The sequence below is a fragment of the Pagrus pagrus genome (genome assembly GCF_965226575.1).
Source record: "Pagrus pagrus genome assembly, chromosome: 16".
Taxonomy (NCBI): Eukaryota; Metazoa; Chordata; class Actinopteri; order Spariformes; family Sparidae; genus Pagrus; species Pagrus pagrus.
In genome coordinates, this window is record NC_140200.1 from 22,239,798 (window position 1) to 22,267,356 (window position 27,559).

The following is a 27,559-nucleotide window of genomic DNA, read 5'->3' on the forward strand; positions in this document are numbered from 1 at the left end:
AGGCTCTTAGCTTTCTGCAGCGGAAGGGAAGGGCTGTTTTAATCTGTTTGTGCTCTTCTCATCGCTGCTGGTTCAAGTTATAAACTGCTGTCAGATGTTTGGGGAAAAATGAAATGATAAGCTGCTGTTTGTACGTCACAGAGAGGCTGTTCAGACCTGGTGTTAGGATCACAAGTGGACAGGTGTACAGGTGTGAATGCCCCCAAGACACATTCAGGACACATTCAGACTTGGTCTGCGCCACATATACAGTATATAGGCTACTTCTTTGACACCAGTGAAGAAAGTCCCCAGACTCCCTTGGCAAAATAGCTCAATTTTGAGAGTTGTTATATTAGGAAAAACTTCATAAACTTTTGGAAAAACTGTCTTTGGCAAATTCTAAATCATTGGTGCCTTCTCATAAATTCAGCATTAAATGTCAGTTTGTCACAGCATCACTGCATCAGCCCTTTGCTTCTGTGTCTAAAGTGCATCTTACCTGCAAACATTTAGCAGCTGTTGGAACACACGCATGTCCGTCCTTTACATTACGTCACATTCAAGATTTAGTGTAAAATTTGAAAATAATTTAAAAAATGTTGCGCATTAAGAAGACTAAATCATGACATTAACTTCATGAAACAGTTGTGTGTTTTGTGTATGTGTTTGTGCACTGGATGTTGCCTTTGAGAATCGGGATTAAAGGGCTCCATGAACACTTAATCTGTGTAGAACTCATGCCATTATCAGGGAGGCTAAGAGGTGATGGATATGCTTTTGGCTCAGTAAAAACAACTGAAGTTAGAGACAGAGACATCTCTCAGCCCCCTGCTCCAGCTCCTGCATCAGGGTCAAAGGTCACGACAGGGCCTGGAGGTTTTGGCCTCTGCGACCCTGAGGACCAGAACTAGACTCTGGAGGCGTCAGAAATATGGCTTCAGTTCGGTGAGGCAGTTGAGTTAGAGAATGTGAAAGGGATTGTGTGTGTGTGTGTGCGCGTGTGTGGAGGTTAAGCCTGGTTGATGGAGGATTAACCATAAAGAGGGGATCAGTGTGTATTAAACACACACTCTTGTCCATTAACAGAACTGTTAGTGTGTTTCTCTGCTCACCTCAGAGAATGCGGCAGCTGACGACTGCCTCTAACGTGATTGGCCGGAGTCCAAATGCGTCGTCATGGCAGCTGAACAGAAGTGTTTTCACTTCTGGTTCAGACCTCACCCAGTCCTCATGAAGGGCCTTTTTTTCAGCTTCCTGCTTTGTCATGGTTTCATAGCTGCTGGAGAATGAGAGGGCAGGCAGACACAGAGCTGTTTGTCCTGGTGCATGTTCTGTATTTCTTATTTAGCAAATAGAATTTAATTAGATAACAAAGGTTGATTGCTGATGGTTTTCCAGAAACGGCTTCGTTCAAATCTATCAATTAAGGATGATGATAAGATGTAAATGGTTTGCTAGTTTTGCTAGAGGCAAAATAACTAGAGAAATAAATTGACAACAAAGAGAAGCAAAATAGTCACAAAGAACACAAAACAAGCATAAAGAGTTGCTCAAAGTTGACTTAAAATGACTACAGCTGCAAAATTGCTAGAAAGAGACACACAAAGAGATGCAAAAAGTGACGCCAAGCAACTAGAAAGAGATAGAGAATGACCAAAGCGACTAAAAATTGATTCAAAATGACCCCAAAGAAACACAAAACAACCTCCAAAAGTTGACTAGAAAGCGATGCAAAATGACTAGAATGCAAAGCAAAAACACCACAAATAGCCACAGAACAACCATAAAGAAACACACAACTAGTAGAAAGAGGTGCAAAACTACCACAGACACAAAACAGCTACAGATACACAAAACTAGTAGAAAGAGCACAAATAAATACAAAACTACTAGGAAGAAATGTAAAATGACTCCTAAGAGATGATGACTAATGACCACAGAAAGACTTAGAACAACCACAAGAAGACACAAAAATACTAGAGAGCGATGGAAAACGATCACAGACATAAAACAGCCACAAAGAGATGCAAAATGATTACAAAAAAGGTGCAAAACAACTACGAAGAGACAGCCACGTCGTTAGTTGTTGTTTTTTTTCAGTCTGGGTGCCCTGCTCTTACGTGGGGGGCTGGGGGCCCTTCATGTGTCTGTGCTTTTATGATACATTCATGTGCTTCAGTTTCACAAGGATGTTGTGACTGTTCAACAGAACTGAGCTTGTCCTCGAATGCTGAGAGAACTCTTCCATTATAAAACCAACACTATGACTTTTCTCTCTTTACTTAAAGATCAGACTGATCCCTGTGTTTCCTTCTGTTATTGTCTATTTGTTGGAGCAGTGGTGTGTAGCCACGTGGATAATGACTGCTGGGTGTCAGTGACAGGACCTCAGCCATAATTCATGATGGATGTTTTGTGTGTGCGTATGTGTGTGTGTGTGTGTGTGGTGTATTAAATGTGATCCGTGCAGCTTCTGCCTTGTCACCTGGCTTCCGGCTGTCAGTGTGTGCTGCAGGATCCAGGCTGCATGCTACCTGCACACTGCTAACATCCTGCTAACATCCTGCTAACACAGAGAGCAGCTCAGGGCAGGAAGCTGCTTCACCTGCCTGTCTGCAGGCTGCAGAGTTTGCTCAAGCCTGAATCCAGTACACACACTTTAATAACAAAGTACACTGTTCACAATGCCATAATATGTTTAAACAACTACATAGAGCTACATACACCTAGAGACACAAAAAATGACTAGAGAGAGATGCGAAATTACTAGAAAAAACGATAAATGACTAGAAAGAAATGCAAAATGAGTAGAAAGAAATGCAAAACAACTCGAAAGAAATGCCAAAAAAGAAGAGAAAGAGACTCCAAACAGGACTAGAGAGACACCAAAAACGAGTAGAAAGAGACACCAAAAACTACTAGAAAGAAACGCCAAAAAAACACGAGGAAGAGACATAGATGCAAAAAGACTAGAAAGGAATGCAAAATTACTCACAAAGACCCCAAAACAACTGGAAAGAGAAGCAAAAATGGAAAGGAAGAGACTCAAAATGAACACAAAGAGACTCAAAATGACTAGATGACGCAAATTGACTAGAAAGAATTGCCAAAAACAACTAGAAAGAGATGCAAAATAAACACAGAGACGCAAAAAGACTACACACATTCAGACTGAAACATTTGACTCTCACTTTGGTATTTAGGCAAGTTTAAACAGAACAAGACAGGACATCTGATGAGGGCAGTGACCCAGACTTGAACCCTCACAGTTTTTAAGGTTCTTTATAAAGAGGATCTGGCTGCTGGGAAATGTTTTGGAAGCTGGCTTTTTAACTAGAAAATCTGATTTTAGCTGGAGTTTGTCTGCTGGAAGTTTCCCAGTGTGGTTTTTCTCTGAATGTGTTTCATCACACATCATGTGTTCCTCTTATGAAAAGGTTAGGTAATGGTTAACTTAGGGAACAAGCTACACAGACACCAAAGATTGAGATCATGTTGGAAACTCTGCTCATACTGGTTATCAGGACAAAACATTAGAGGGGTCAAAGGTCAGCAGGTTGGAGCAGTTCCTTGCTTATGAGCCATGGATTACGATAAAAACATGCATGTTTTCTTGTTTTTGGCTTCTTTTTATGTTTGATTTTCTTTGATTTTGTTTTTACCCAAGGATCAGAAATCAAGTAAATTGATTATTTGTGTTTGATAGTGGGGGGTTATATGCCTTTTGAGTGCAAATTTATGATCTGTGAATTTTGGGCTGCATAAATAGAATTGACTTTATTTGTCTAGTTTATTTAACTTTGAAATCTATTTCATATAAAATATACAGCCTTGATTTGGCCAAAACAGTACAATGTAATAGGCACTGAGATGCACGGTGGACATCACCACTGGGTTTATTTCAAACCATTTATAACACGGTATGTCTCAATTTTAATATCTAAAGGCATATTAAGACTTTGTGGGCAGCACAGCAAATCAATGATCAGGAATGTTTTAAGGAAAGTTTTTAAAATATTTTTGATGATGAAATTATATGATGAAGTACTTTGTCTGTCAGGTATTTAATTTGGTGGATTAAACAAAAAACAATGGAACAAACATTCACATTTGGCAGATTTGTGAACTTACCTTTTTCTATGTGTTCATGAAGCGTAGTCACCCAATTTCCAGGTCGCTGCAAAGTTTGTGCTCAAGTAATAACATTAGAAGTACTGGCAGCAGTAACCTCACTCCTCACTCTCCTCCTCCTCCTTCTCTTCCTCAGTTCCCTGAATGTGGATTTTTCGGGATGTACGACAAGATCCTGCTCTTCCGCCACGACCTGAACTCTGACAACATCCTGCAGCGTCTGACCTCAGCGGACGAGATCCATGAAGGTGACCTGGTTGAGGTGGTGCTCTCTGGTAAGAAGCTAACTCTAGATACTTTGAGATGTTTACTCAAGTTCTATTCATATGGGTGAAGTTTAGTTTTACCAAAGTAATATTTTAAGTATGGCTTTTGGATTTAAGTACTTTTCACACTGTTCAAAATCAATGCACGCGCTAACCAGATCAAGGTATTTACGACAGGAGGTGGCGGTGTTCATACTGCTTTTGTCTACAGGGGCCGCCAGAATCAACAAAAACTGAAAGTTTCTTTTTGCAGCTTTAAGTACCGGACAGATTAAAAGTTTGATCTGATGACACTACTATCTGAACCAAATATCATGGGTATCAATTCAAAACTTGGGAAGCAAAATACAAAAATAAACTGATAAATACTTAATCTTCATTCAGTTGAAGTCAAATGTTTAAAATAAGACAAAATGATTTACAACACAAATTCATTATTAGTCATACAGTTATTTATTGTGCACATTGACAGTACACTCTCCTAAGTCGCCAGGCAGAAACAACTTAAAGCAGTTTATATATTTATTTATTTTTATTGTTTGTTTTGCCTCAGCTTCCCTTCCTTCTGTTAATCCACCTCTGAGCGAGAGCGCTGAGGTCGCCTTGATTTCGCTTCCTTCGCTGCGGCATCGCCCCGGGTCACCCTGTACGCTCTAACCATAATATTGTGTATAGGATTGTCATTTCCTGCGTCGTGTCAACAGGTTGGGTTGTAAAAACTAAAGCTGACACCTTCACAGCTGAACACCGAGGCGCTGAGCAGCGGTAGGTTTAAATTACACGGGAGGAAGAAAACAAAGTCGCAGCCCTGAACCGCATCGGGCTCAAACCCACGACCACTTCCTCCTCCTCCTGCTCCTGCTGCTGCTGATGCAAAACCCTGCAGAGCTTCTAGAGTTTATTTCTCTGTTAGTATGTCTGCCTCTGGTAATAGAACATATAACTCACGCCTGATGGAGAACAGACTCAAAGAGAAAACAAGCTTAAGCAAGGGCTGCAGCTAGAGATTATTTTCATTATCGAGCAATCTGCTGATTATTTCCCAAAATAACATAAAATTAACACATCAAATCAAATCAAATAGTTTCTTTTGTCCAACCAAGAGTCCAAAACCCAATGAGTCTTCGTTTATTATCACAAAGGACAAGGCTGTCGTAGCAGCATTGGAAAGGTCCCATGTCATCTCTTGTTTTTCTACTCCTCTGTGTCTGTTCATTTCAGCTCTCGCCAAAGCCGAGGACTTCCAGATCCGACCTCACACGCTGTACGTCCACTCCTACAAGGCGCCGGCATTCTGCGATGACTGTGGGGAGATGCTGTGGGGGCTCGTCAGACAGGGCCTCAAATGCGAAGGTAAGAATGTGGAAACAAGATTCCAACAAGAGGCCAGGGGAAATTTAACTCCCCCTGGGTCATGTTATGATGAGTCTGTGGTTTACACCTGCAGTCACATTTATTCCTGAATGAAATGACTTGATTCAGCCTGAAGCGCATTAAACTGAAGTGTTAAATCATCTGTGTTCAAATCACAGATGCAGAGTTGATTTGAGATGCATCCAGACTGCGATTGAAGTATTTCAGTGTACAGATCTAGTATAGTATCCAGCTACAAATCAGGTGGTCGTTGACGAACATCATTTCTTCCACTGTGGGTTTTATTCTGCTTGCAGCTTCATGCTGAACAAAAAAGGTTTAAATTCCACCAGTCGGGAGTAAAGCTGTAAAGAACCCTCTGTTCCTCTTTTCTACAACTGTTGATTTAACAGCATCTACTAATCTTAACACAGTCAGTACAAATCACACTCAGTTGCATGATGCTCTTCCTGAGATTCTGTCTTATTTATACATTTATTTCAGTTATAAATTTAGTGTTAACAGCTTGAACAAGAATATTGTTGACCAGCTGTGGGGCTTTTCCACTGGTACTTTTGGTCGCACCAAGTCAGACTGGGCTGAGCTGATTTGTGTTCTCATTGCATTTGTCTACGGCAGAGATGAACCCTCTTTACCTGCCCCGCTTCTGAGCGAGCTGTGGTGATGTCGCGCAACCATGGCCAACCTGTGACGACCTCCCTCCATCCCTCATTCGATCATGTGTTTTGTTTGTGACGTAGACATTTAAAACTTACTGCATAAACACTCAAAGGGTCAAAATGAGGTCACCTGAAAGCCCTGTAGCAACTACAGAAATACAGAAACATGCATACAGGTGTGAGGCTGATCAGATTGTCAGGATATCTGGTCATTTAAAACAATTCAGACCAGCATCCTGTCAATTAAATTTATGAGAGGAAGTGATGTGTGCCAGTGTGTTTGTGATGATGTCAGACAAACTTTAACGAGTATAACAGAGACGAATAGGAAGCAACACGTCAGAGCGACTGTTTACACAGTGATGAAGAACTGAAAATTGATCGATAAACATAAAACTCGTCTCTTCTGACCTCCGTCCTGCTGAGAAATCAAAAGTTCAGCTTTGTGGACAAATCCAGTCTGATGTCACGATTGTTTTATTAGATTTAATCTGGTTTTATTCTCTCCAAGGCTGTGTGAAGTGACTCCTCAGGGTCCAGCATCGACTTTGTTTTGCGCCATGTCCCAACTGACCTAGTCATCAAGGTCCAGGCGCACGTACAACACACATACACACACACACACACACACACACACAGATTTTCACACTGGTTTTTAAACCTGGAAGCTGCAGCGACTGTACAGCAGGATGTCTTCATTGACTCTGTGACTTCCTGCCTCTATTTTTCACGTCTTTCATGTCCTGATCTCAGTGTTGAAAACCTCAGAGCATCAGAGAATCTTAACTGTAGTGATGCCAACAGAGAAAAGAGACGCTTGATGCTGCTGTCAGCTCAGAAATACGGCTTCTTCTTATATAACTTGTTTAGAGGTTGAAACGATTAAAAGGCTTTGACAGAAGAATCTGCCCACTCACTCTGACTGTTGAAGCGAAGGACGAGAAAACCTTGATGGAAGAAAAGGACTTTTGTCACTCGTGTAAATCGGTTTTAATTTTTTGGTAAACAAACTCTCTAACCTGAAGCCACATCCTGAACTCTTTAACAGTCACGTACCTGCATTCTAAAAAATGTCTACAAAGACATTTTAGTTATCATGACAGTGGTTCAGGTCCTTGGCTCAGATCTGGGTCCTCATCCTTTCTATGAGGAGTCTGCTGCATGAATAAACAATTTCATTTTCACATCTTGAACACGCACATCCCTTTATAGGGTTATTTAGTTTTTTGATAAATATCACCTTAGGAAAATGTTTGATACTGGAAGATTCAGCTGGATGACCTGGGTATCTAGGTGAAATATCAAGTGTTATTTCCTCCCAGAAAGCACATGACCTTTTACACCTGCCTCCGGTCAACAGTGGGAGCTAGGTGACGTTACAACATTGCATGGAAAACTCATATCCTAATTTCTTGAGGAAAAGTCAACAGGTTAAGTTACAAATCTTAAAAGAATGGTTAAGGAAAAGCACTTACTTGCTTTCTTGCCAAGACTCGGATGAGAACAACGCTGTCCTCTCACGCTCATGTTGGTGTGTAACTAGAACTTGGAGTTGATTATCTTAATTAGCAAGTTGTGTCAGATTTGTTAAATCCATACATAAAGTAAAATGTAAAAGTAAGAAGTTTCAATGTCGATCAATGTCCTGTTTTTTTAATCAGCAGCTGTCTGACGCAACACCGCTGCTGCCCTTTTTCCTGGCTACAAAGCAGCTGGTTAAAGGTCAAAATAGAGGAAACGGTTAGCAATATGACAAGATTAAAGGTCCAGTGTGTAAGATTTAGGGGCATCTATCGTCAGAAATGGAAAATAATTTTTTCATTGGTGTATAATCACCTGAAAATAAGAATTGTTATGTTTCCATTACCTTTGAATGAGCTTCTTATATCTGCACAAGGTGCAGGTCCGATAGATCTAACAATTATTACACAGACAGTGTTGGAGTTGGAGCCCCGTTCATTCCTAGCTGTTCAGTGGCGCATGAAGCCAAAAAAGCTTGACTTTGTGGGTTGAGAATTTCTTCTTGTTGTGAGCCCCAAAGAGCGTGCACATTTTCAGGGAGTCTGCCATGTTTCTACAGTAGCCCAGAACAGACGAACCAAACACTGGCTCCAGACAGGGCCTTTTGTGTTTTTGACATTTTTACCGTGAGATGAGGGGTGTTCAGTCGATTGCAATGTGCAACTTCACTGCTACATGCTACTAAATCCTAGACACTGGACCTTTTATGATAGCAGGTTTTGCTAACCAGTTTCATAAACGTTCACTGCTCTAGATGTGATGATAAGACTAGCTTCATTAATCTGTCTTTTGTCTGATGGTAAATAGAAGTGTTACTTGCTGTGGTATCTGTGGTTGCAAAGAGCTCTGTGCATTAATGCAGGCTGCAGTATGTTAGCAAGCTAACAGGCTAAACTAAGATGGTGAACATGGTAAACGTTAAACCTGCTAAACATCAGCATGTTAGTATTGCCTACTTTAGCCTAAAAGATTTGAAACTATAGTTTTGTGAGTTTAAACAAAGTTTGGCTGCACAGCTTGAGCTTGACGGAGCCACTGCTGAGACAGAAGGACTGGTTGATCATATCAGGAGACAACACCACAAACCAAAAGCCTAACAGCTGGAGAGTCAAATGAAATGACATGATGGTTAAAATAATTTTCCTCTTTACAGGATGTGGACTGAACTATCACAAACGGTGTGCGTTCAAGATTCCCAACAACTGCAGTGGGGTCAGGAAGAGACGGCTGTCCAACGTCTCTCTGCCGGGCTCCGTCATGTCTGTAGCTCGTCCACCTTCAACTGAGTTCACCCCAACGCCGCAGGAGGAGGTACGTTCACCACCTTCACCTAAAGTCTTTCACATCAGTTAACCAACTTCTTGTGCTAGAGAGAATTTTTTTTTCTCTTCCTCTCTTTTAGAGTGATTTGTTATCTTTGTTTCCTCTTTCCTGTCATGTTTCCCTTCTTCTTACCTAGTTTACTCTCTTTAATCAAGGCTTATTGTGGTGACTGTGAGTGACCCCACCTTGTCTGGCATTCAGACATCATTGACTCGTCAACGTTAGTGGTGCTCTCATTTGTATGTGTGCATGCTATATGTCAGTCTGCCTGTGTGCAAGGTAGCAGTGAAAACATGGTTGATTTGGACATTTAATCAACAAGCAAGTGGAATGGGTTTGATAATGAAACACTCTGATAAACTCATGGATCATGGAGTGGGTGTATTTTTGTGATGTGGGTGAACTGACCCTTTAAAAAGATGATGAAATGACCATGAAGTTACTGTGTTGTTACTGGAATATTTTAACAGCAGCTGATTTGACTTACGTTTAAAAGAATGAATGAGAGTTGCACTCAGTTTCCGATGGTTCAGAGAGTGTGTGTGTGTGTGTGTGTGTGTGTGTGTGTGTGTGTGTGTGTGTGTGTGTGTGTGTGTGTGTGTGTGTGTGTGTGTGTGTGTGTGTGTGTGTATAGCAGTAGCCGTTTTTATACTGGACAGCAACCCGCCAATTTGGCTAGGTCCGTGAATTTAGACAGACCGCGGTAAATTGGGGGTCTGTTTTGATCCGCCAGTATGACTCCTTGGAGGGTACACTTTTTGCCACCTCCATTGCTATGTAAATCCAAGGCGTCGATGTGCCGGCAGTTGCGTGACATGGGTGGAGGTGTCGATGACGTGCACTGTTGTGTGACCCACAGCCGGGAGTTGTAAAAAGCAGGAAACAGCTGATCACAGCAGTCAGTTCATCACTTCATCCGTGGACGTCAAGATGAGCAACTGGAAAGCCGCTGAGATCCGGGAGATGCTAACCATCACAGCCGAGAGAATCGTCAATGACCAGATCACGGGGACTGTTGTACGTCACTGTTCACGCCCAACTTCGTGCTTCACGTCAAGTCACATGTTTACGCCTACCCCAGTGGCGGCTTTTTTGAAAAGGAGGAATATTACACCTCCGTTTCACATAGACAAGACGGCAAATTGCAGCCTTTACCTGGCTGCAAATGTGGTGCATTTTCTAACTAAAAGGGGCTAGTGTGATGATGGAGCTGAAAAAACTTTGTTCCAGTTAGTGTGAAGCTCTGACTGTGACTCATTTTGTTCGCTGGTTTGAACGGGATGGAAAATCCAGTGGTTTGCCTCCAGGCATCGGAGAGAGCGAGAGAGAGATTGCAAGAGTGTCTGTGTGTGTGTGTGTGTGTGTGTGTGTGTGTGTGTGTGTGTGTGTGTGTGTGTGTGTGTGTGTGTGTGTGTGTGTGTGTGTGTGTGACAGAAAGAGAGAGAGAAACTACTGGAAATGGCTCGCTGGTTGCACAACGTACATCTGCAAGCGTGGAAAGTGTTTTTTCATCACGTCATTGTTCACAATCTGTCAGAAAAAAATCAAACCTTTAAACTTACTTCACTTACAGCTCATCATCATGTGCCTGGTTTTCTACAAAAACCTCAGCCAGTAGGAACTTACTAATACTTAATTTGAAGGATTTTTACACGTTAAAGGGCATCGGAGTCAGTTGGAAGTGAACAGATGTGTGTGTGGTGTGAATTTGGGATCAGTTAATCTCATGGATTTGATGAAAATGTTTCCCCTGAAACCTCAAAAAGAGTTGTTATAATTAATTAAATTCAACAAGCCTTTATTGCCATCGAAAACAGATGCTTACATGGCCAAAGCAACAACAACAAGTATAGAATATAGAAATATATAATATATATATGTGTATATGTGTGTGTGTGTGTTTGCATATATATATATACATATATACATACATATACATATACACATACACATACACACACACACACACACACGCAGTAAAATATTCTGGTGAACCAGTTTAGGGTTGCCCATCCAGCCAAACCCCAGCATGCACAGGGTTAGGGACAGTGTACAATCTGACACACATATAAACACCTACAGGCAATTTAGAGTTTCCAGTTCAGCCGACTTGCACATGTTTGGACTGTGAGAGGAAACCAGAGCACTGAGAGGAAACCCAGACAAAAGACAACACATGCAGATGAGTCACACACACACGTCTTCTTATTGTAACAGGATATTTGTTCCCACATGTGTCCTTACAATCATTTTCTGGAGAACTGTTAAGTATAGGGAGCTGTCATTGAATGCTTCATCCGATATTTAAGTAAAATTATGTAGTGTTACTTTAATACTGTGCCCCCCACAGTTTCTGAGTGCAACACCACTGTCGTAAGTACTCATTACATCAAAACAATATTCTGTCTTGAAAACGTATAAGTAAAGATGTATGTAACGCTGGGATCCTAGCCTCTCACTGAAGTAACGTGCCGTTTTTCCATTGCGTCTGCCGGCCTGGCTCTAATCGGTTTGACTCGGCACGGCAGCACTTGTTCAGATCCCTGCAATACAATCGAAGAGTCACCGCTAACAAAGTGGCACCACTAATTCAGTTTCAAACACATTTAATTTACTATAACTTCTTCACAATAAAAGCCCCTCATTATTTAGTCATTTAAAAGCTTTTATTATGACGCAGCATTACAGGAAACGTTGTGTTTTCACTAGCAGTAACTAAACAGTAAACATGACTCCTGAAACACCTGAAAGAAACTAAAGAGATTCTATTAGAGGCTCCAAAAGTACTAAGAGCAGAACACACAGACTTTTAAAAATGTCTTTCTCTCAGGTTTCATGCACAGACATGAGTTCAGTATCAATTTTAGGGGGAGACGGGTGCTTGTTAAGGGTTAGGGCTGCAGTCGAGAGATGTCACGGCTTGGTCCTACTCCGGAGCAGGTCCATCACTGCCACGGCTGGGCTCCACTCAGTGCAGTAAAACTGGTGATTGAAAAAACAAATCAGCAGACTAAAGTGCTAGTGGAAAAATGGCAATCATGCAGAAGTATCTTTATAATAGCCTTATCTCCAATAATGGCTTTTTTTGTCCCATAACCGGCCAAGAAATCTGTGGAACCAGGTTTCTGGTGTACGTGACATTTAGGAAATCAGGTAACGTAAAAATATGGACTGTAATCTGGTTACTGTGCATTTTAACACAGTGATAGTTTAGGTTTGACATGTTCATGTTTATAGTCTTTTTCACAAAATGTTCTACCACTCAAAACTTGCATTAGGAAATCTCAAACTATTTTCAACTAAAGGACAAAAACAAGAGCCCAACTGATACTCGTTTTAGGGCTGATAGCGATATTAAGTAAACAATTCTAATATCAGTATAGTTGGATGTACAATTTTTTTTGCATTGTCAAACAATTGTGACAAAGATATTTAACAGAAGCAAGATATTATAATCGGCCAACCGATACATGTATATCGATCAGGCTCTAAAGAAAACACAGATTACATTGCCCAGATGGCATAAAATGTCTTCTCATGTTTAACCCTCTTAGTTTTGTGTTCAATATATTTTTCTTTTTTTTTTTCTTTTTTTTTTACAGATTTAGAAATGTGCAAACAACAAAACTTTGGTTCAAAAAAGCATTCAGCTTGTTTTACACGAAAAAATGGTTTAAAAAAAAATCTAATTAAACATCTTCAGAGGAACTAATGTTACATTTCATGTATGTAAACAAAAACAACACGTGCACTCTGGTAGGCTTCCCCGGGTTTAGTTGATTCATGATTATGAGCTATAACACAAACATATTATCACATCTGTCTCGTCAGAATCTCTTCATCGATCATCTGGACTTTGATTCGACGTCACGCGGTTTATCCAAACATGATCAATCAGACTGATGATGTGAGAAGGAGGATTATCAAACTGTTCTGTACTAATTCAGGCCCATTGTGTCACATGCTTCCTGCTCTTGCCAGGCCGGCGGTCTTGTTAGCAGCATGTTGTACAAGGACAGCCATTGTTCTAGTGGATAGAAAAGATTTCATCGGTGTTCTGCTTTCACGACGAGGGAACAGCTCTGCAGATCTGATGTCTCAGCTGAACCACCTGAACCCTGATTGTTCACTTTGTTTCCCTTCAGTCACTTTAGAGGAAAGGGGGAGAAAAAAAATGTATTGTCTTTAAAAACCTGAATTTAATTAAAAAGTCTTAAAATGTAATTCAGAAATTAACAACAGCTGTACTGTAATCTTTGGAGAGTTTGTTTGCCATCTTAACTTCTGAACACAAATCAAACAAACAAACTCATTCTTCCTTACTCTCCCTCCTGGTCGAAGCAGCGTCCCCTCCTGGGTGCTGGAAAGCGTAACTCTCTGCTGAGCGGTCGTCCCATCTGGATGGAGAAAATGGTCCTGGGTCGGGTCAAAGTCCCTCACACCTTCTCTGTCCATACCTACACCCGTCCCACCATCTGCCAGTACTGCAAACGACTGCTGAAAGGCCTCTTCCGCCAGGGGATGCAGTGCAAAGGTGACAACAAACACATGTCAGCTGATCAGCAAAATTATTTCATTTAAACAAATTTATTACATTTTTTATGAATTCATTAGCTTGGAGGGGGAGTGGGCAGTGTGTCAAAACGTTCCTGTAAATTCACGCAGGTGTCACTTAGCAGCAGCTCTTGCTCATTCTGGAGGTAGAACATTAAAACTAGCAAAATAAAAAACAACACAAATGTCTAAAGAATTAACTGGCGATGGACTCTGGCTGATATATTTTGTCCAACTGCCAAACCCTATTAGCTTGACACTGTGGTCACCAGATGAGGAAGATTGACAAAATAAGTCATCAGGGTAATTTTTCTGCAAATAAATTAATGTTTGATTATATTGTCTTTTAACTCTGTGTTTCTCTTCTACTGCAGATTGTAAATTTAACTGCCATAAAAGATGTGCAGCCAAAGTACCTCGAGACTGCCTCGGGGAGGTCGACTTTAATGGAGGTGAGTTTGTTCAACTTGGTTTAACAATTACTTTGCACACACAACACACCTGTTCCCATGGTATTCTCATTGTAACATATATTTGTGAAAAACAAAAGTTTAATATCATACTCCACACCGGTCTTTTTGATTCTATATATGTATAATTTTTATTAAAGTTTTAATATTTTACAGTGGAATTAGCTCCTTAAAACCAAACTTGCGAAAAAAAAATGTGTGTTGCCTTATGACTTCATATATTTTCTTTAGCAAGAATTTGGGGGTTTTCCTGTTCACTTCAATGCTGTCTATATTTTGTATTATGTAGCTGACACCTAGTGGCCATTAGAGGAACATTAGCTTGATGAGAATGTTGAGAAAAATCTCTGAAAGTGTGTTCCATAATAATGATACATTTTATTTATACAGCCTTTTTTATGTTACTCGAAGACATTTCACATCATTTAAAATAAAAACAACACACTGAAAGGTTAGTTCTAAGTGTTGTTCTCATTCTTACATTGTGTCTCTGCAGAACCGGTCAGTCCCAGTCCAGACTCCGAGGCGACGATGGAGGTGGACAACTGTGACGTCAACAGTGACGGTGGTCACAGCATGGACGAGCAGGACGAGCTGTCCACGCCTGATGACAAGCTCTTCTTCATCGAGGGTCCCTGCACGGACAGCGAGAAGGACGACGAGACGATCAGAGCCATCAGGTGAACTGAACCTCTGGATTTCCCATGATCCTCAGGCCGCCTTGACTGAGTAGTGCACATTATGTGCCTGTTAGTTTATTTTATTATGGTGTAAACTTTTAGTGGAAACCAATGCCAATTTCAACCCTTAAATCTCACACTAGGCTTTTTTTATAAACTTTCATAACTTATATACGATAGAATAGCTAAATATTACATTTTCTTCACCAAAACATGTAAAAGCGATTTTAATTTGAAGTCTTTTAATTGGCTGTATAGCTTTTAATCAAGCTTTAAATTTAAATTGACATTGTGTAACATTTGACAGAAGAAATTGTCCTATTACAGATGAAAAGTTTAGTACAATAAAACCCAACCTTGCTCAGTTCAATACAAACACATTTTACTACTACAGATTTACTTGCTCTGTTATGACCAGTAGCTTATGGTGGCTAATGTTAGCTTATTAAAGTAAATATTGAATGCACATTGTTGAATTTCCTAATCGTCTGTGTCTGTGTTTATTTGTTGACATGCAGCCCGTGCACCAGCAGTAACATTCCTCTGATGCGTGTGGTTCAGTCCATCAAACACACCAAGAGGAAAAGCTCCACAGTGGTTAAAGAGGGCTGGATGGTCCACTACACGAGCCGGGACAACCTGGTGAGTCCCTTGTTCTTGTGTAGGCACTTCGAATCTGGGGCGAGAATGGCAGACTCCGCCACTTACGTTTAAAACAACTATAGAAAGCTATTCAATTAATGTAAATACATTGATGAAGATCATGAATAGTATCAAAAATGGAGTTTGGTTTCATTTAACTTCAAAGTTTTCAAAGTTCTCACTTTGCAGAATGGCTTCTATTATTAATCCATTGATAATTTAATGTTGAGGCTGAATGAGGTAGAGCTACTTTACTATATACTACTACTATATACTGTTTGCTGTTTTAAAAAAACAATAAAAACTTTTAATTTATACCAAAAATTCATACATTCCATAGTTTGTTTAATCATTTTGGAAATTCTTGATTTTTTATTTGTTTTATTATTCAAATCTACAATAGCCCGAATACGTCAACATATTTTATTCCAAAACAATGCATCATATTTTATAAACTGATCAGATAATACTGTATGTTTCGATGTAAAATCTTAACTTGTCACTATATCTGTCACATATTGGAAATATTTGTATCTGAAATGTAGTGAAGAAGTATAAAATAAAGTACAAATATCAAATTGTGAAAGAAGAGCTCCGTCTAACCCTGTGGCTATGTATATGTAAAAATAAAATGCTTTTGAATCTAGGAAGTTTTTATCCTGATGAACTTCTTCTGTGTTTGCAGAGGAAGAGACATTACTGGAGGCTGGACAGCAAGAGTCTGACTCTGTTTCAAAATGAAAGCGGAGCCAAGTTTTACAAGGTAGGAGAGCCGCTGAGCTCAGATCTGGTTTCAGCTGCTCGGCCAAACAAAGCAGCAACACGAAGAGACGACTGTAGGGAGTCGGGTTCATACAGTAACATTCATGAGACAGTAACACACATTGAGGTATAATTATATCCGGCATATTCAGTGTGATTATTCTTATCAGGTCTGAGTGTTTGCAGTAAGTTGCAACCTTCCAAAAAGAATATTTGGAAAAGAAAAATATAATAAATGTGGTGACAAAAAAAACATTTTTCTTCAGACTGAGCATGGCACAGTGACGCTAACACAAGAGAAATATTTGGTCTGTGACATTGAAATAAGAAAAAAAAAAAAGATTTCTTTACCATTGACTTGACAAAACAATTCCACAGCAAGATCCATTTAGTAGCTGTTCTGGAGATTTTTTTTATTGTATTGCACAATCTTCCTGCTTGTAGATGTTAGAATATGAGCATTTTAAGACACTAAATGGGTTTTGTAGTGAGATTGTTTTGTCAGTTACTGTTTTCAGAGTCAAGAATAAACTTTGAGGCACAAAATGAAATTCATTGACAGTGACATGCATTTTGTTGTATCAGACACTCTTCTCATTTTTTCATTCATGGTTTGTCCTTGTCATTTTACATACAACACAATGCCCGATGAGGCGCCTTGTTATGATAAAATGATGTTAAAATCAGCTTACGGGATCTTCACAGAATACAGATGGGAAAGAAAATAATGTTTGAGCTTTACAGTTTTAGTGGTTACCTGCCAACCGTTCAGAAACCTAAATTTTGTGAAGCAGAAGGTTAAAGTTTGAACTTAAAAGGCCTCTCCTCTGACTTTTCCAGCTTTTTTTGTCCCAATTTGAATATACACTAAGGAGAAATTTGTTTCCTTGATATATCAAATGATGAGACATGAATCCAAGTCAGTGCAGCCACAGCTCTTTCATTCTGTATCATCTCCCTCTCTTCTGCTCGACCTCCTTTCATCTCGTGTCTGCCAGCGACCTGTTGCCCTTTACCACAAAGAGCTGCAGAGACCTTCCTTTGAAGAGTAGGCAAGAGCGGGATGAGGGAGGACGGCGAGGCAGAGGGAGAGATTTGTGGTGGTTTTTGGGAACCTCGGGTTGGTTCCCTGCCGTCTCTCTGGCTCATCGCCACGCTGCCTCGTGCCCAGAGCGGCCGAGGCACGTCCTGCCTTTTAATCAGAGCGGCAGGATGAATGGACACTGAACGCAGTCTGTGGTTAGTGGTGAGGAGGGGAGGGGAGGACTTGGCAAAACACAAAACGTTCAGCTGACACTGAGGGGCATGAAGACACCACTGGGCCGATCGTTCTCCCTTTATGTGTTTGATCTGGCAGGGTTTAGGTTGTTAGGAGGGGTGGGGTGGTTTTTAGGGGAGGAGGGGGTTGAACTGTGCCAGAGAAGGAAGGAAGGGACGTTTCAAACACTGAGACCCAAAGAGCGTCTCACAGTTTAGCAGAGAGAGGAGAGGTGTTAGGATGGAGTGAGCTAGGAGTAAAAACCAGCTGAGGAACATTTCAAAACCGTTTAGATGCTTTTTGTTGACTGAAATTATTTAAAAATGGTTTTAAGAACTAGAATTTACCAGAATTTGAAGAGAGAGGTCTGGGTTTCTGAGCTGAAAATGGTGGTACGTCCAATAAGAGGAACAGTCTTTAATTAAATTGGTCTTTAATGAGGCTTTGACTTTTTTTTTTATTCGAACACACTCCAGGAGATCCCCCTGTCCGAGATCCTCCAGGTGGAGCCAGCGCAGGACTTCAGCAGCCTCCCCCAGGGCAGCAACCCTCACTGCTTCGAGGTGATCACAGGCAACATGGTGTACTACGTTGGGGAGGATAACAACGGCCTGTACCACAACCCCGTCATGGCGGCGTCCGGTGTGGGGCGGGACGTGGGCCAGAGTTGGGAGAAGGCCATCCGACAGGCGATGATGCCCGTCACGCCCAAAGCCAGCGTCGGCACCGGGCCGGGCCAGGCGAAGGATCACAGTGAGTATCCATCAGAAGCTACCATTTTAGCCCAACTTCATGTTCTAAAAATATCAAAAAATGATCACATAGTAAAGACTCAAAGGGCATTTTTACCGATCTTTACCAAAAATAGTACGATTTTTAAAAAGACATACAGTAACTACAGAATGTGGAGGAAGTTTGTTGTTAATTATGTAGCCTTTTGAAACTAGACAAACCAACACAGTACCGAAAGACATCGCAACAACCAAGTGCACTTACATAGGGATAGTTCGGGTCTTTTGATGTGGGGTTGTATGAGGTAGTTATCCCTAGTCAGTATATTACTATACCTGCAGTAGATGACCGTCAGGAAGCAGGGCTGAAACCATTCCAGCAGCAAGACGTATTTAAGCCACCTTTTTAACAACAGTGTAAATGGCCAAAAACGTTTAAAACATAGTGTACACTACAAACAATCAGTGCGTTCACGAGGGATGTTATACCAGAGAACATCTCTCTCTCTCTTTCTGTTTTTTTTTGTGTAAATGTCGATAGACAGAAGGTTTGTCCACTAGTGAATTGATCATAGATGGTGTCGGATAAAATTATAAAATGGGTCGCCAGAGATACTTTGGTGGCCGTCAATATACCTGTGTGGCTATGTGTGGGAAACACTAGCATGGAAACTAAAAACAGTTTGTTTACCACAGCCTCGGCTTCTGCACATTTTTTTCATTTTTAAATGTCACTAAAACTAACCTTGCGCTAAGCTGGAACTACATTTTCAGTGTGCGAGGGTCTGTGTGACGTCAATTTCGTCATCAGAGGGTGTACACATAGTCTCTGTGCGGACACCTGCGTACTGCCAAAAAACACTCACAAATATATAGTTTAATTCGTTCAAAGGTTCAGTATTTTCCTAAATCAGCTGGTCACTGTAATTTCTAGCAAGCATTACTTAAACAGGAGGAAATAATGCATTTTGCATCAGTGCGTATTTACTGAATGGTAGCTGTTGGTTTTGTTCTTTAAATAGGATCAATTTGAAGAAAGAGTGAAATATAAAATATTAGACTTAAACAAGTAAATGGTATGCTTACCAATGCTGTGTCCTTGGTGAATTCAGGAAAATGCTTATTAGAAAGCCCTACCCATTAACTTCCACAAGGAACTGAACCCACAACCCTGGCAATTTAACTGAATGCCTTTACCCTCTGACACAGTAATGGATTCATTGCTCTAATCAGATTAGACTCTGATGTGTTTTTATGTTTTAATGGATGTTTGGATTTAACTGTGAAGAGGTTCCAAATATTGTTTCAGGAGACAACTGTTATACAAGCCCACTACCTCCACCTACACACACACACACACACACACACACACACACACACACACACACACACACTCACACACACAGCCTGACCGCCTGCTGACATTTCAACATGATTGAAGGGATTTCAGAGGATTTTCCGCTCTGATTCATCTCAGGTTAAAGTGTCTTTTTGTCTGAAAATAAGAGTTTTAAGTTTAATCCCCAAATGAGATCTCCACCACTAAATGCCTAAATGGAGCTCATGGAATTAAAAAAGAAAATCACCATTAACTTTTATGGAATATCTTCATTATTATAAAACAGTTGTGAGGACGCAGCCAGCCGTGTTTTCCACCTGTTGAGTAATTAACGACGAGCTTCAGTTTCTTTCCAAAAATAGACGTTTTGTTTTGCAATGAAATTATAGCGACACACATCAATAAGTTAATGGAGAGGTGATGTAACAAGGCTCACAGTGGACCTATGACACTGTAAAAATTCATAACAGAGTAACATAAAATCAAGAGTATGGCAGGAAGTGAAAAAACATGCACTTTAAACAAAACAGGAAAACATTAAACTACATTATCAAACACACTGAAGCTCTGATACAGATACAGTTGTGTCAATAAAGTTATATAAACTCCACGAACAGTGATCAGCAGGCACGCAATGCTGCGTTCACAGTCAGCATGTTCTGATTTATTCATCCGGCAATCTTTTTTAAGTCTGTTGTTCAATATTAAAATTAAAATAATGTAATTTGACTGTTGGCAAAAAAAGTAACCAATAGTGTTTAAAATGAAATGTCACTCCATCCTGCTTCTGATCATAAAAACATATTGTATTGCAGCTGATTTGTATTTTATTTGAGTAGTTTTTCAAAAGTATGTTTTTATTTCACAAAGCCAACAATATATTATGTGTTTTGTCTGTGTTTATACTAAAACCTTCATAATGACTTAACTTATGATGAACACTAGCACTTGTCTCGTCTTCTAAGATAATGTTGTTAAAAATTGTTAAAAGTGAGAATTTAATTACTAACAAATTACAAAAATTCCCAAAACACAAAGAGTTAAGAGAAATTTTCTTTTCAAATTAAATAATATATCATGGGTTTATCCTTCTCCCCAATAAGAAAGTGCCCTACATATGTGGGGAGAAATATGTTGACTATTGTCACTAACATAAAGAGAAACAAGCGCCAGTGTGTATGTTTAAATTTATCTTGTGATCATTTATTTAATTGTGTAAAAATGTAATTATTCATTAATATGTAATTTAACTTTGGCAACAAGCACTCGTGCCAGCCAAACACATTTTAATTTTACCAAAACTACAAACTGTGTTATCGAACCTTATCTGGCAACCTGCGCTCTAGCTGAAGACACATTGGATACACCACACAAAAACAGAAATACTCGCACTGATTAAACAAACAAAATACAACATGTCAATTTATGAGTGTTGAGGTGCTGGTAAGTGGATTTTTGTAGTCTGGGTAAAACTAGGCTCACTGTTTCCCTCTGTTTCCGTCTTTATGTTATCTAAGCTAACCACAACCTGACCAAGCTAGTTTAACATAAGCCTTGTTTGCACTGAGCAGCCAGGTTCAGTTCAGGTCAGCTCGTTACACTTTGGAACGGTTATTTTTACGTTTCCATTGTCAAAAGTTGTGGATAGTACTGAAAGAAGCATCCCGTGACATCCTGTTTTTCGTTTTTCGTAACTTTTCTGTTGAGGTACCAAGCACACTGATCTGATACTAAAAGGTGGCGTGTAAACACTGCAAACCCCTTATTGGTCAGCTGGAACAGCTTACACTGTGTAAGAGGTGTCTGTAAAATGGTGGATACATTTTTAAGCTTTACACCAACCGCGAAGTGACTTTTCCACAAATAAATGCAGTATTTTTTTCCCTCATAAAAGATGCTGAAGACACGACCTGCTACCACATTACTTTTGTTTGGTCTTGTAATGTTCCTTTGTGGGTTGAAGTGTGGGACATTTCTCACACACAGAGGGGAACAAAACTGTCCCCCCTCTCCACCTCTGTAACTTTCACACAGACGGTGAGGCGGCATGATTCCCGCCTTGAAAAGGAAGTGTGAATGGGGCTTAAGTCTTCTCATCTAACTCTCAGAAAGAAAAACAATAAGTTCCCGTGGCTCCTGTAAAAGAAAGTCAACATTTTCTGCATGTAAAAGCCTTTTAACGTGAAAATAGTTGGAGGAAGTGTTGCATTTTCATTAATAGCAGAGTAGATTTATGGTTTGGTAGATTTTTACCAAAATATCATCATATATATCAAATGGGAAGTAATATCTTGTTTCAAAATAAAGCCTTTTCCATTTAGATCAATAAGGGCGCTGCTATTTAAGGGTTTTAACTACAGATCAGGACTTCCCACAGTTCTGTCGATAAAGTTACATAAATTCTCTGAATGATGACCTAACCGATGACCTGGATATCAACAGGCCGCCTTCCTCAGCAGCAGACTGCTGTTGTCGATCGCTAAGGGGGTGACCCGATCAAACCCTGACCTGCGATCTGAAATCAATATCAGCTCATCAGTGGAAATTCACTCGCACACAGAATGTGCCCTCGGCTTTTTAATGTCAGGCTGGATTAACATTAGCAGCAGTTTGTGAGAGGAAATGGGAAACAGAGGTTTTAATTTAGTGAAATCTGGAAAATGATTCGGAGACGGAAACATCCTCCGAGTTCTTTCATCATGTGTTGAACAAACAAACGTGTTGGTTTGATCTCAGCTGGAAATCTCCTCTGTCACCTCATTCTTTAACAAACAAGGAAACAGAGGAAATGAGATTTTAATGATTTGAAGGTTAGAAAAATATAACCTCACACGTCTCTGCTATAAGTTCGGGGGTTTACGTGTGTGTGTGGTTTATGTGTTACAGTATGTGTGGCTTGAACATTTATATAATGTGTTTGTTGTCTTGTGTCTCCTCAGAGGAATTATCGATCAGCATATCAGTGTCCAACTCCCAGATACAAGAGAATGTGGTAAGTCTTCACTCATATCATCTTTATGTCTTAGTTATTCTCTGAGGTCATGACAAATGTCTCTGTATAAACATGTATAACTGATAATAATGGTTAATCATGTTACTGTGCTCACAGTTCTCTTTGTTGGTCTCTTTGTTGTTCAGGATATCAGTTCAGTGTATCAGATCTTTGCTGACGAGGTCCTCGGCTCTGGACAGTTTGGGATCGTCTACGGAGGCGAGTCACACGGCAGAAAAATTCAACTAAACTGCACTCATAGCACTTACAGTTCAAAAACCAATGAAAATGGGCTTGCTGATGTCCGATCATGTCACCCTCCTTAATCTGCCAGAAATGGCCTCAAAGGGTTTTATTTGAGACACAATCACATGTCTGTCTGAAGATGCAGGAAAATATAGAGTACTACATTTATTGTGAATCATCATGTTTCAGCTTTTTCTTGCTGATTCCACATCACTCTCTGTCAGCAGAGGGTTTAAATGTTCTCCCTTCCACTCGTCGTCTGCAGGTAAACACAGAAAGACGGGCAGAGATGTGGCGATCAAAATCATCGACAAAATGAGGTTTCCCACCAAACAGGAGAGCCAGCTGAGGAACGAGGTCGCCATTCTCCAGGTACAATACATCGACTGTTAGCAGCGTCACACAACATTGAATAAAGTGATATTATAAAATATGATCTAATCTAACTCATGTTCATCTTTTACTTCTTATTTTACATGTTGTAGTGCAATTTATTTTTTTATTTTTTTATCTTTTTGTCTTCTCGATTTAATTAAACAAAATATTGACAGAAAAAAATGTACTAAAACTGTTTAAATGTCTAACCTGTTGTCGTTGCTCATCTTGTGTCTGACAGAACCTCCATCACCCAGGCATTGTAAACCTGGAGTGCATGTTCGAGACACCTGAGCAGGTGTTCGTCGTCATGGAGAAGCTTCACGGTGACATGTTGGAGATGATTTTATCGAGCGAGAAGAGCAAACTGCCCGAACGCCTCACCAAGTTCCTGGTCACACAGGTCAGTGACAGCAGGAACAGATATGATCAGTAGTATCTGTAACCTGAAGGAGCTCGACTCATGGCCAGTGAGCTGTCAAGGTTTGAGGTTACGTTTCATAATGTTGCTTTAATTCAGCGTGTACATGTCGTGTCTGTAGATCCTGGTGGCCCTCAGACATCTTCACTTCAAGAACATTGTCCACTGTGATCTGAAGCCTGAGAACGTCCTCCTGGCCTCAGCAGAACCCTTCCCTCAGGTGAGAATAATTCTTGAATCACTGTCTCTTTTCTTTTTGTAGCTTTAAATGTTTGATGGGACTTTAACATTCACCTCTCTCGTCCTCCAGGTGAAACTCTGCGACTTTGGCTTCGCTCGTATCATCGGGGAGAAGTCGTTCCGTCGCTCAGTCGTCGGCACGCCAGCGTATCTGGCTCCAGAGGTGCTTCGCAGCAAAGGCTACAACCGATCTCTGGACATGTGGTCGGTCGGCGTCATCATCTATGTCAGTCTGAGCGGGACGTTTCCCTTCAACGAAGACGAGGACATCAACGACCAGATCCAGAACGCCGCCTTCATGTACCCACCCACCCCCTGGAAGGAGATCTCAGAGGAGGGTAAGGGAGGGTTCAGGCTCTCAACACCTATTTTACATTACATATTTTTAATTAATTGACATTACTTTGCAGAAATCAGTTTTCACTTTGACATTAAAGAGTTTTTTTTGTTTTATATTTTTTGGTATATTGACCATGATTCCATTTATAAAAGCAATGAAACAGGAAAACAAAAGGGTGAATACTTTTTATAGGCACTGTACATTTCTCTTTCACTATGGCTGCACCTATCACTTGTTTTTCATCATTGATTCATCTGCCCATCAATTTCCTGATTAATTTATTGTTTTGTCTATAAAACGACAAAAAGATTTGAAAAATACTCAATACAATTTCCCAAAGGCCCAAAGTGACGTCAACCCAGCAGTCCAAAACCCCAAAACACTTAATTTACTGCCAGAAATGACAAAGAAAAGCAGCAAATGTTTGACTTTTTTTTACTAGAATTATTGGAAAGTAATAATTGATTATCCAAAAAATCGGCTACTAATTTTCTATGTAATTATTGCAGCTGTACACTCCTTTGATAATGGAACTGAAACATTTCTGTGGGTTCATATTATTGTAATTCTACAGCAAAGAACTGAAGATGCTTCAGTTCAATATTACTTTTACATTTCTTTCAAGACTTTAAGGTTCATGAGACCTAAATGAGAGACGAGTGTGATGGCTGAATGATTCAGAGCCGGTTTCCTGTGTGTGTTTTAACACTGAGTGTTTGTTGTTCCTCTTAGCCACAGACCTCATTAATAACCTGCTGCAGGTGAAGATGAGGAAGCGCTACAGCGTGGACAAATCACTGAGTCACCCCTGGCTGCAGGTAAACTAACTGATTTTTACTCGGACAGACCTTCAGAGACACTGCAACAGGAGAGGAAATGTGGAAATTGAGGGCATTCCTACAATCCTCCAATCAAGTCAGCTTTTTTTTCTAATATAGCTTAATATCACAAATCACAAAGGAACTTAGGCCGGTGCTGCTGGAAAACGTTTAGGAGTAAAGGGACCAGCTGATGCTTTGCTTTACAGTGGGAATGTCTTTTTTGTTTCAGTTTCAGTGTTTTAGCATCAAATTGTTACAACAAATAGTGCAGTGAAGAAGAAAGTAATGACAGCTGTAAGGCGTATGTATTTTAGCAACAGAAAATTAGAAAGAAAGAAACTTCCCCGTTTTAAACAAACTTCACAGCACTTCACAGTATCCGAGCATACTGTACATTTCTGAGTTTACAAGGTGCATTCAGGGCACTTGAGCTGAACTTGACAGCAGAGAAGACCGAAGCATGTCTGTAAATAACAGCAAAAAATGGTAGAGACTCTCAGCACAGTTTTTAATCACGTGACTGTTTTCGTACAAACATTTACCCAACAGTGTCGCTGAAATTCTACCCGCAACTGGTGCGTGGCATGTTAATTTTGGACCTGCATCCATGTGGAAAGGCAAAAGTTTGATCACGAGAATCAATTTTGTATCATTCAAATGAAGATTGTTTTTTTTTTTTTAAACCAAGTTATAATCTGTTGGGAAATAACCAAAAAAATCACAGGAAGAAGCTGATTAAGACCATGTGTTTTCAGAGCTCTTAGGTTTGGGTTTTAAAACCACCTTCTTGTTTACTCTTGTTGTTCTCTTCATCTTTCAGGACTACCAGACCTGGCTGGACCTCAGGGAGTTTGAGACACGGCGAGGAGAGCGCTACATCACCCACGAGAGCGACGACGCCCGCTGGGAGGAGTACGCCGACGAGAGAGGCCTGCACTACCCCAAACACTTCATCATGTCTCCCAACCTGGACGACATGGAGGAGGACCCCTAGAGGCTGGGGAGGATAAATACCTCCTACGAGGAGGCGGCAGATCTGAGAAGTTCCAGTCCATGGAGACTGGGAGCTTTCCCAAAATGGCATGGGATAACATGTTCGTGGACTGTCAGGACGTGGCGTTCAGACAGCTGTGAGGACACTGTGATGATAATTCAGGTCCAGAGAATTTTACATTTTTAACATTTTTTAAAACAACCTGTGAGCCAAAATCTGTAGAGACTTTTTCCCAGGATTCAACATGAGATAAATGTCTGCACTGCCAGTCAAGTTGCAGAAGGGCTAAATAAAAAAAACTTTATAAACTTTTTCACTCAAACAGAATATTTTTATGAAGTCGTCGTTCCGTTTTAGATCTTATAAAGCTGTCGAGATGTGGTTTTTGTTAAAGTCGTCCTGTGTGACGCCAACTGGAACTCAGAAGAAACAAACATGTCTTGATTGCGTTTGATTATAATGTTAATTTTTTCAGTGTTAATTGTTTGGATGTTTTTGCACTATTGGGAAACTCTTAAGGAGAATTTCACTGATAATAACTTTGTTCATCTGCAAAAGTAAACTTCTAAATTGTTTTATGAGATTTGAGTTGAAGAACAGAGCTGTGGGTTCATCTTCTGTACATTGTTCAGACTTCAGAGGTATTTTAAATTTTGTAATTTTTAGAAGGAAAAGTCAGAAAATCACCATCACATTCAGACCAAGAATGTTTAAAACAACTTATCTGTTAATCTTTCTCATATTATCATCTAAAAAGCCAGAAAAACTGTTTAAAATGATGTCTTAAGACTCAGGACTCATACAACTCTTTTTAAAAAGCAGACATCAGGCTGCTGCATGTCATATTTTTGCAGACAAACAAATTATTCTGTTATTTCTGATTTCTGAGTGATTTCTTCTAAAACTTTGGATGAAGATGAGCTGAGAGTCGAGCTGCTATTGTCTCTTTGTCTTTCTGTGGAAACTGCCTGAGAAAAAGACTGAACTGTGGAGTGTCGCTGATCCTGAGAATTTATCTCACACGTTTTATATTTTTGCAAGAAATGTCGTGTCATGTTAGTGACTTTGATGGAAAAATATTAAAGCCGAATGGTTTACTTTGGGCAAATCTAATTTTATATTCTGGCTGTCTTATTCAGAGCAACTTACAGATGCAGCAGTAGAAAGAAACTCAGATTTCTGTCATTGACATTTCAACCAGCAGCAGCATCATTTGTGTTTACTTATTCCCCACTAATCATTCAGGCTAAGAGAAGTGTGGGCGGAGGAAAACAAAGAAGGTAAGGTGAAGTATCTGACTTAACCGGGACTAACTTTTCAGTCTAAGGATACTAAGGACAACATCCACCCAGCTGCTGTCAGGCAACAGATACAGAAGTATCTGCTGATGTACCACCAGACCACAGAGCTTGGCACTAGTTTGGAATTTTCTACTTTT

The 27,559-nt window shown here is 40.2% G+C and overlaps 1 protein-coding gene across 2 annotated transcripts in view; it reads left to right on the forward strand.

The window, feature by feature from the left end:
* LOC311271999 (serine/threonine-protein kinase D3-like) overlaps positions 1 to 27,239 on the forward strand; it is a 40,691-nt gene extending 13,452 nt beyond the window's left edge. The window contains exons 3-19 of one of the 2 annotated variants that reach the window (XM_084378044.1): positions 4,250 to 4,388; positions 5,601 to 5,732; positions 9,087 to 9,244; positions 13,598 to 13,790; positions 14,185 to 14,262; positions 14,777 to 14,960; positions 15,479 to 15,602; positions 16,288 to 16,365; positions 18,099 to 18,375; positions 22,632 to 22,684; positions 22,831 to 22,903; positions 23,196 to 23,302; positions 23,547 to 23,708; positions 23,848 to 23,946; positions 24,037 to 24,304; positions 25,039 to 25,124; positions 25,948 to 27,239. In XM_084378044.1, coding sequence (XP_084234170.1) covers positions 4,250 to 4,388; positions 5,601 to 5,732; positions 9,087 to 9,244; positions 13,598 to 13,790; positions 14,185 to 14,262; positions 14,777 to 14,960; positions 15,479 to 15,602; positions 16,288 to 16,365; positions 18,099 to 18,375; positions 22,632 to 22,684; positions 22,831 to 22,903; positions 23,196 to 23,302; positions 23,547 to 23,708; positions 23,848 to 23,946; positions 24,037 to 24,304; positions 25,039 to 25,124; positions 25,948 to 26,121 — 2,385 coding nt within the window. In that variant the 3' untranslated portion in view covers positions 26,122 to 27,239. The remainder of the gene's footprint in view (positions 1 to 4,249; positions 4,389 to 5,600; positions 5,733 to 9,086; positions 9,245 to 13,597; positions 13,791 to 14,184; positions 14,263 to 14,776; positions 14,961 to 15,478; positions 15,603 to 16,287; positions 16,366 to 18,098; positions 18,376 to 22,631; positions 22,685 to 22,830; positions 22,904 to 23,195; positions 23,303 to 23,546; positions 23,709 to 23,847; positions 23,947 to 24,036; positions 24,305 to 25,038; positions 25,125 to 25,947) is intronic. The other variant, XM_084378045.1, reaches the window with a different exon arrangement.
* Positions 27,240 to 27,559: the final 320 nt, after the last annotated feature.